Genomic DNA, 9,502 nt, shown 5'->3' with positions numbered 1-9,502 from the left:
ATAATAAAACAAAACAGCATGCCAGTACATGTTTTGACTGGGTCCACACGCATTTTACCCTTAAATGGGTAATTTTCGTGGCCAGTCCCTCCTATTTGCTCCATCCTTGATTTGACCCTATTTAGTTTCTTTAATTTGGCCCTAAATTTTGTAGCGATTTTCAATTTAATCCTAACTGATGCTATGCGTTTTAGAAAAGGGGTTATTGCACTTTAGGCCCTTCATTGTTTCATGCGTGTTTAAATAAACCCTTTTCCTTTTTTTTAATTTTTAATTTGCCCCAAAACTTCCTTTTTTAATTCGAATTTAGCCTTTTTTTTAATTTAAGTTGATTTTTATATTATCTTTGCTATTTTAATTTATAATATTAATTCCAATAATATTATATATATACTTTTAAATACACTCTTTTATTTTCTATTATTATAACTATTAATATTTTCCTTACGTTATTATTATATTGTATCGTCCTTTTTATTATCATATCATTATGTACACATTATTTATATTATTTACTACTATTATTATATCTATTATTAGTATTAGTATTATAATTACTATTATTACACTTATATATATATATATATATATATTTATATGTAAAGTTATCAATGGTTATTTTATCATCATCTTAATATTAATATGTATTTATTTTTAACATATATATATGTATATATTTATGAGGTATTATTAATAATTATTTTGTAACATTATTATTATTATTTCTAATGTGTATGTATTATATATATTTTAAAACTATATTATGTATATATTATATATATATATTATATATATATTTATTATATTTTTATGTATATATTTTAATATCGTATTATTCATATATTTTTTATATTATGTAAATATTTTCAATACTACATTATGTATATATTTTTGTCTATATTGTATACATACTTTTAATACTCAATACTATTATCATAAATATGTTCTTGATATATGTATGTATATATATGTTTTTTTCTTTATTCATATATTATTATCATCATTTTCCACTTTTTATTATACTATTTTTATTTTTGTACATACTTCTAATATCATTTTATATATATATGTGTGTGTATATTTCATGTAATATTTGTGTTTCATTATTATTTCTAGTATGTATATATTATGTATATATTTTTAATACTACGTATACATTTTTATTTCTATTATTATGTATATATTTTAATACATATATGTATATATTTATATACCGTTATCATTAGTTATTTCTTATTATTATTGTTTTCAATAAATATTGTATATATATTTTAATCTAGTATTATATGTTGTACATATATATGTTCCCTACTATTTCATATTTACATTATTATTACCATGTTTAATACCATGTGTTATTATCGTTTCGTACTATTATTATTTATATTATTATTATTATTATCATTGTCATTGCCATTTTTGTTGTTCCATGTTTTATTCATTTTCATTTATTCGTTAATTTACTTATGTCTTCGATCATTTCATTTTCCTCATGCATTTGTTTATATTTACATATTACTAGTCTTGCTATTACTTCATCTTTTATAATTACTCATATTATCGTCTTTGACACTCGTCGCACCTATTATGTTGTTATTCACGTTAATATTATAATTTGCTTTTATGTTTTACTATAAATCATGTTATTTTTCTTACTCAATATATTAAAACAATTCTTTCATAAAAGTAATATTCCGTTTTAGGTAATTCGAGATAATCGTACCCTAACTTACTGGGTTTCGATTCTTCTTATTTAACCTAAATAATGGAATATTCCTTTTAATCACAATGTGAGTTTAAAAAAAATGTTTATTTTTGGAGACACGAGGTGTGGTGCCCTAACTTACCGGGTATGACATGTTGTTACCTCGAAATAAGATTTTTCGCAAATAAAGGCAATACTCGGTGTTTGATGATTCAAGAATCATACCTTATCGTGCTGGGTTGTGATTTCTCGTTTGCTCAAAAACAATCGAATATTCCTTTAGGTTTTCACCCATGCTTATTAAAAACCTTTCAAAACAAAGGATGTTCGATGATTGGATATTTGAGAATCGTGTCCTATCGTGTTGGGTTGCGCTTTTCATTTATTCTAAGCAATCAAGATCCTTTGAAGTTTCATCCACGCTTTCTAAAACCCTTTAAAACGAAAGAAGTGTTTGATGTTTGGGCGATTCAGGAATAGTGCCCTATCGTCTTTGGTGCAATCTCCGTCGACCAAATAATCAAATATCTCTCCGGATTTCACTCGTATTTTCCAAAGTGAGGCAATGATCAATGTTTGGGAATTCAAGAATCGTGCCCTCTTGTCTTTGGTTTCGATTTTTCGTTGGACTAAATAGTTGAGCATCCTTTCGTGATTTTCAATTATAAATTTCCGGACATCGAAACAAGAAAATTTTTGACGATTAACTCGGGTTATTCAACTTTTAGAAAAAAAAAGCCACATTTCAAAAACATTTTTAATTTTAGACATAAGGACAATATTTAATCGATTTGGTACCAATTTTGGGCGTAGTGAGGGTGCTAATCCTTCCTCATGCGTAACCGACTCCCGAGCCCGTTTTCTAAAATTTTTGTAGACCAAAATTGTTGTTTTAGTAAATCATAAATGTTTTATTAAAATAACCAAATTTTTAGGTGATCCGATCACACCAAAACAAAAGATCGGTGGCGACTCCATGCATTTGTTTTTCAAAAGTCGATTACCCCCTTTTTAAAATTTTAAAATTTTTAAATCAAGGAATGGTTTCGACAGGCATCATCAATAATTCAATTTTAACAAAAAATTATAAAGATTAAATATGATTAAACAATTCAATAATATAAATAGCACAAAATGAGAAAATTAATTTAATAATATAAATAGTAAATATAAATAAAATTATTACTATTTAGGTTTAGACATTTTTGGATGATTTTAATTTTTGATTTGTGGGTAAAAGGTGAGAAGTTAAAGTTTAGGGAGAAAATAAAAATTGGGGGGGGGGGGAGGATGGGTTTGGGATAGAACGGGGTGGGATGGGAAGAGAGTAAAAGTTTTAGGGGGAAAGTGAGAGAGAATAAAGTTTTGGGTGGAAAGTGAAGAGGTTTCAGAGTTTGGGATAATAATATAAAATATTATAGTTTAATATTCGGTTTATTCGATTTATTTGAGTTATTTGAATTCGAAAATCAAACTCGATTCGAACTTGAAATTCGAAAAAAAATTCGAGTTGATTCAAATAACTCGATTTATTTAATTCGAAATTCAAATTATTTTTCAATTTTTTATAGTCGAATCAATTTTTGCTCATCTCTAGTCTCACTAATGCTCCATCTACTTTTTAGGCCTTTATGAACTCTATATTTAAAACCTTATTGAGGAAGTTTGTACTAGTCTTTCTTTGATGATATACTTTTCTATTTTGTGTTATGGCAGAATCATTTAGACTATCTAAGGAAGGTGTTTGACATTTTAAGGGCTCAACAAATTTATGCAAAGAAGAATAAGTGCCAATTTAGAGCTAAGCAGATTGATTACTTGGGGCATAGAATCTCACATGGGAAGGTAGCTATGGATAAGTAAAAAATTGACTGTGTAATGGCTTGTAAGGTTCCTTTGTCACTCAAGGACTTGAGAGGGTTCTTGGGGTTGTCAAGATACTATAGGAGATTCATTAAGGGATATGGATCTATAGCCCCTGATTGATCTGTTAAAGAAAGGGAGCTGGTTACCTAAAGTTGATCAGTCCTTCATGTCATTGAAAATTGCTTTGAGTTCAACACTTGTCCTTGCCTTGCCTGATTTCCAAGTGGAATTCTACATTGACACTGATGTAATTAGCACTGGTGTTGGGGTAGTTTTGCAGCAAAGGTGTTATCCCATTGCTTACTTCAGTAAAGCCTTCCGCATAAAGCATCAGTCACTCGCAATATATGAGAAAAAAATGTTAGCAGCTTTGCTAATTGTTAAAAATGGCATCCATACCTGGTGGGGTTCCATTTTTGCATCAGAACTGACCACCAGAGTTTGAAATTTCTTTCAAATCAGCAGGCCATTACCCCCATTCAACAAACATGGGTAGAAAAAGGTTAGGGTACGATTTTCAGGTGGTTTACAGAAAAGGAAGTTCTAATGTGGTAGCTGATGGCTTATCCAGATAGCATACCACTGAAGATGGGTAGTGTTGGCAAATAGGAAACACTTCTACAGTTTTTGATTTATTGAGTAAGGTGCAAAATTCATGGCAACAGGATCAGAGGCTTAAAAAGATTTGTGAAGCTTTGCAACATCAGTCTTCATCTCATCCAAAAGATACATGGGATGGCCATTTTTTGAAAAGGAAGGGAAAACTAGTGGTTGGGTTGGATTTGGCACTAAGAAGGGAGTTGATTACTTATTTCCATGAAAGAGCTACAGGGGCCATTCAAGTACTCATGCTACTAGACAAAGGATGACAAGTGTGCTTTATTGGAAAGGGATGAATGTTGATGTTAAGAAGTGGGTCAGGGAGTGCACAGTGTGCTAGCATTGCAAATATGATACTACTACTCAGCCTGGTCTCCTTCAGCCCTTGCCTATCCCCTCAAGGGCCTAGTCTGAAATAACTATGAACTTCATTGAGGGGTCAACCTTCTTCAAAAGGGAAAGATATGATCCTGGTGGTTATTGATCGACTGACCAAGTATGGTCATTTTATAGCATTGACTCATCCTTACACTACTGTTACTGTGGCTTCAGAATTCTTGGACAACATTTGTAAGTTGCATGGGCTACCTAATGTTATTGTGTTTGATAGAGATCATGCGTTTACTAGTTTTTTCTGGAATGAGATGTTTTGAAGGCTTGCCACTAAAATTAAACTCTCTACAACTTACCATCTAGAGAGTGATGGTTAATCAGAAGTGCTCAACAGATGACTTGAAAGATATCTACGTTGTATGACTAGTGAAGGACCTGAGGATTGGTTCCCTTGGCTCTCACTGGTAGAATGGTGGTACAACTCCACCTACCATTCTGCCATTCAAACCACTCCCTATGAGGCCTTGTATGGTCAGCCAACTTCTCAACACCTTCCCTACTTAGCTGGATCTCCCAAGGTTAACAGCGTGGACCGTAGCCTGCAACAAAGAGAAGCTACTCGACAGTTGCTCAAGTACCACCTTAAAACGTGCCCAAGACCATATGAAACACTATGCAATAATAGGAGAAGTGAGAGAAGTTTTAAAGTACGTGACTGGGTGTATTTGAAACTTCAACCTTATAGGCAACATTCTTTGAGGAGGGTAAGGAATCAGAAGCTCTCTTCTAAATTTTATGGGCAATTTCTGATTAAGGCTAAGGTGGGTGATGTAGCCTATGCCTTACAATTGCCCCTTGGCTCAAAGATCCACCCAACTTTCCACGTTTCCCGACTCAAACGCCATGTTGGTTATCAACCAGTCACTGCCACATTGCCACCTATTGGACCTGAAGGTATGCTGTTAAAGGAGCCATCTTGAATTTTAGACCGTCGAGTGGCCAAGAAGGGTCACAGGCAGTTACTAAGGTCTTGGTCGAGTGAGGGAACTCGTTTTCAGAATATGCTACTTGGGAGGTTCTATCTGTCCTCAAGCAACACTATCTAGCCTTTGACCCTTGAGGTCAAAGATCCTTTGATGAGGGGAGCATTGTTAAGGAATGATTTAATATGCTGAAATGGGTTTTAAATTTATGTTTATTCTGTTATGTTTTAAGTTTAGTATGCAACACAATGTTTAGGGTTTAGGGGGCTTTAATGAAACGAATCGTTTTGATCAGTCGGTGCAAAACGTTGTGTTTTACTTAGCCTTGAAACTGTTTCTTTTCTTTTGTTCCACGTGGCAATTCTTATACCCTAATATAATAGAATCAGAGGGAAGGAGGAGGCATGTTTTCAATCATCGATTAAATCAGTGAAACTCATCTCTTTATTTTGTTTCTTCTTTATTGTTCCTGGTTAATTATCCCATAACATATTTGATAACATCTCACACTCACATTGGCTGAAGAAATATTATTAGCATTTTTAGTTGGGGGATTCAATACCCTAATTAGGGAGAACATTGTTCCAACGCAATTTCCTTTCTATGGGGATGAGTTATAAGTAAAAGTACTATAAACTTTCTCCATATTTATTTTGAAAGTATTTATATGATCAAATAAGTAATATATTATCATTTATATATAGAGTTTGGACTACTCCACAACTCAGTTTCACAAATATTTTCAAACGTAACTTGTTAGCCCGTTTCACTAGTCAAATATTAATAATATATATTTTATTAATTTTTACATATTTATAATTAAACTTAAACTTAATATTATTTTTAATTATTTAAATCGAATTGAGCCTACTAAATCGAAAGTGGACAACTTAGTTCATGAATAGATCTACTTTTATATATATATATATATATATATATATATATATATATATATATATATAATAAAACTTATTTATTTGATCTAAATTACAATAATTATTATTTTTTACGGGACAATATTATTACTTTTAATATCTATTATTAACTATTAAATATTTTATTATATTTAATAAAAATTGAAAATATGAATATATTACATAATTATAATTATTATTTTGATAATGATACTTTAATATAATTATAAAAATATTTTAATAAAATGTATTAATGAATTTTAATATAATTTATGATAATAAATTTATATTTTAAAAATATAATTTATTTAATTTTTATAAAATTAATATTACGTAAAATATTATTTTTATCAAATAGTAGAATTAATCACTCATTTTCAATCTATTCCTTACATCATTTTACTCAACCAAACAACAATATAATGGTATTACTTTTATTCAAGTTATGTAATACTTTTTACTTCTCTGTATCATTTCCACCCCATAACTATTATATTATTGCTTTATTCTATTTCAATGAATTAAATATACTGTAAAAAAACTCAATTTTAGATAATATTTAAATTAGATCAATTTTTTAAACATCATTAAAAAACTAAATTATTTAATATTTGAGTTTAATAAATAATTTAATAATTGAAGGTTACACTCTCAAATGGCATCTGCACCATGTTTAGGACCAATTTTTCATTTTTTTAAATGTAGGACCAATTTTTATTTTTTCAATATTACCAATTTTTCATTTTCGTTGCAACTGGGATGATTACCCTTGCTCTGCAATGGGTTCTGAAATTAGATCTATACATAGTATCAACTTCGGAGAAATTAGATGTATATAGAGACGGTGTGAACTGATGCAATTTGATTACAACATAAGGGAAAACTTTCATTTGATATCAGGTTGTACAAAATGAGGCCATTTGATCACCAGTAAGTTCACATATCAAAATTACCATATGAAGCACAGTTTCAAAAGCTATTTAAGTACAATTAAGAGGCATAGTTCAAAAGCCATTTGAGATGGCAATGGCTTAAAATGTTTGTTGTCATTTATAGTTGGATAGAGGTGTTAATTGCTTTTTGTTGCATCACATCTCTAGCATAGCTTCCCAGGTACTGCTAAAAGAGTTGGCCTAAATTCATGGAGAAATATCTAGGCATTCTTCTTTGAATAGAGTGATGAAGCATGCAAGCTGAGTTTAAATAAATGTCAGTATCGTAACAAAAAATAAATTTATATGCGAGTTCAACGAGATTAAGGTTAAAGAAAGCAACTGGCAATGCAAAATACTAGCAATTTAAAGTGTTCTTTTTATCTTAAGATAACAATTCAATACACAAATGACTAAATTTAAATACTGGGAATGCATAATAGTCAGTTTGTAGATACTCAAATTAGGCATGATACCTCCCATTCAATCATGATATGTAGAGAATGAAGGGTGAGAATAGTACCTTTGTTTGAAATGTCTTTAGGTAGCGGAAGGGATCGCTTCTTGTGAGGGCCGGATATTGGTAGCTTTTGTGTTGCCTTGCGATGTGTCTATTGAATTGGACATGACTGGGCCATTTTATATTCTTGGAGGTCTTCTAAAGGACTGGTTTAAGATAATAATAATAATAATAATAATAATAAAGTAGGATTAAGTGAAAAAGATGTTATCTATTTGTAGTAGTGGTGCATGTATTTTTGGTTATTAGGTGATACCTTATTCGAGTTGTCTTTCAAGGAGACTCTTTAGGGATTAATTCTTCAATTCCTTGGTTATTTCTCCTTTTTCTTTGTTATACTCAATAATAACCAAGAAGGGGTGAATTGGTGTTTAAGAAATTCAAAAAAAGATGACAAACAATAGAGACTTAAGAATTTATACTGGTTCGGCTTCTACTATCTTAATTTACCACAGCTAAGGATTCCCTAAATTCACTAGATTTGAACCTTTCAAAGATAAGATTTAACCTTTACAATTTCTATCTTTTCAAAAGGTAAGATAGGTTCACTTTCCCTTAAGGTTTTCTACCCAAAACCTAAAGTAAATTGTCACAAAAATGAGAAATAAAGTATAGAAAGGACCACCACCTCTAAAAGGCATAACATTTAAACACTCTCACACAACAATGCAACACTTGAAAAAACAAATAACAACTAAACCCAAAAGTGTGTACAAGAGAAAATGAGAATAATAATGGAAATTATTGGAATTAAGCTTCTTTGTATACTTGTTTCTTAACCTTTTTTGAATGTTCCAGTGCTCCATTTATACCCTCTCATGGATTAATAGTAGTTTGAGGTTGATGAAAACGAATTGGAGCTGTTGGAGTCTTCAATTGCAACAATAAATGCTTCTGCATAGCTTTAGGTACCAATACCCAAGCCATAGAGATTTGGTTCCTTTCGTCAAACTGTGACCGTTGGGGTCATGAGTACTGCATATCAGCTGAAAGGGGTGTAATACCTCTTCATGGAGGAGTGGTACCTGGGCAATGGTGAGCCTTAAGAAAATAGGATAGACACAATTCCTTTGAAAGGGATGCGGTACCACTGCATCCACTTTGCTCACCATTTTTTAGGTACCGCACCATTTTCCAAAAGTGTTTGATACCTTTAAGTTATTGTGCCTACTAACACTTGGATACCGCACCTTTTTGGTTTTAGGATACTGTAATTGACCTAATGCATCTTGCAATTTTTTTTTTCATTTTAAAAATTATCTTGAAATAATTTCTTAAAAATCTATTTTACTATATTTGATTTAAAAGTATTTGCCATATCAAAATATTAGAAAAACCAAACTTAACAATATTCCCCTTTTTTTGTATAACAAACTTAAAATTTTGCCTTTGAGAACTCCCCTAAATCAAAAAATATTTCAAGTTGTGACTCCTCTTTTTAAAACATTTTTTTACTACAAAATTACCAACTTTTGATTTGAAATTTTTTCTTGCTGAGAGCTTTAAAAAGACAAGTATTTATATTTGGACAATTTGAAAGATTTAAAAATTATGCTTATCCAACATATATTTATTTTGAATATGAGTGTTTGATTTGAAAATTTTAATCTGTTTTATCTCCCTCTTTTTGGTATATCAAAAAGCATTAA

The 9,502-nt window shown here is 30.5% G+C and overlaps 1 protein-coding gene across 1 annotated transcript; it reads left to right on the top strand.

Moving 5' to 3' along the window:
* The first annotated feature begins 4,923 nt into the window (after window positions 1-4,923).
* On the top strand, window positions 4,924-5,484 carry LOC108479022 (uncharacterized). Its single transcript, XM_017781457.1, has one exon. The coding sequence runs from the start codon at window positions 4,924-4,926 to the stop codon at window positions 5,482-5,484; it is 561 nt and encodes a 186-aa protein (XP_017636946.1).
* The last annotated feature ends 4,018 nt before the right edge of the window (window positions 5,485-9,502 follow it).

The sequence above is a fragment of the Gossypium arboreum genome, chromosome 7, assembly GCF_025698485.1.
Source record: "Gossypium arboreum isolate Shixiya-1 chromosome 7, ASM2569848v2, whole genome shotgun sequence".
In the NCBI taxonomy this organism is placed as follows: domain Eukaryota; kingdom Viridiplantae; phylum Streptophyta; class Magnoliopsida; order Malvales; family Malvaceae; genus Gossypium; species Gossypium arboreum.
Note: the sequence above shows the minus strand (reverse complement) of the source record. Positions and strands in the feature narration are given on the sequence as shown.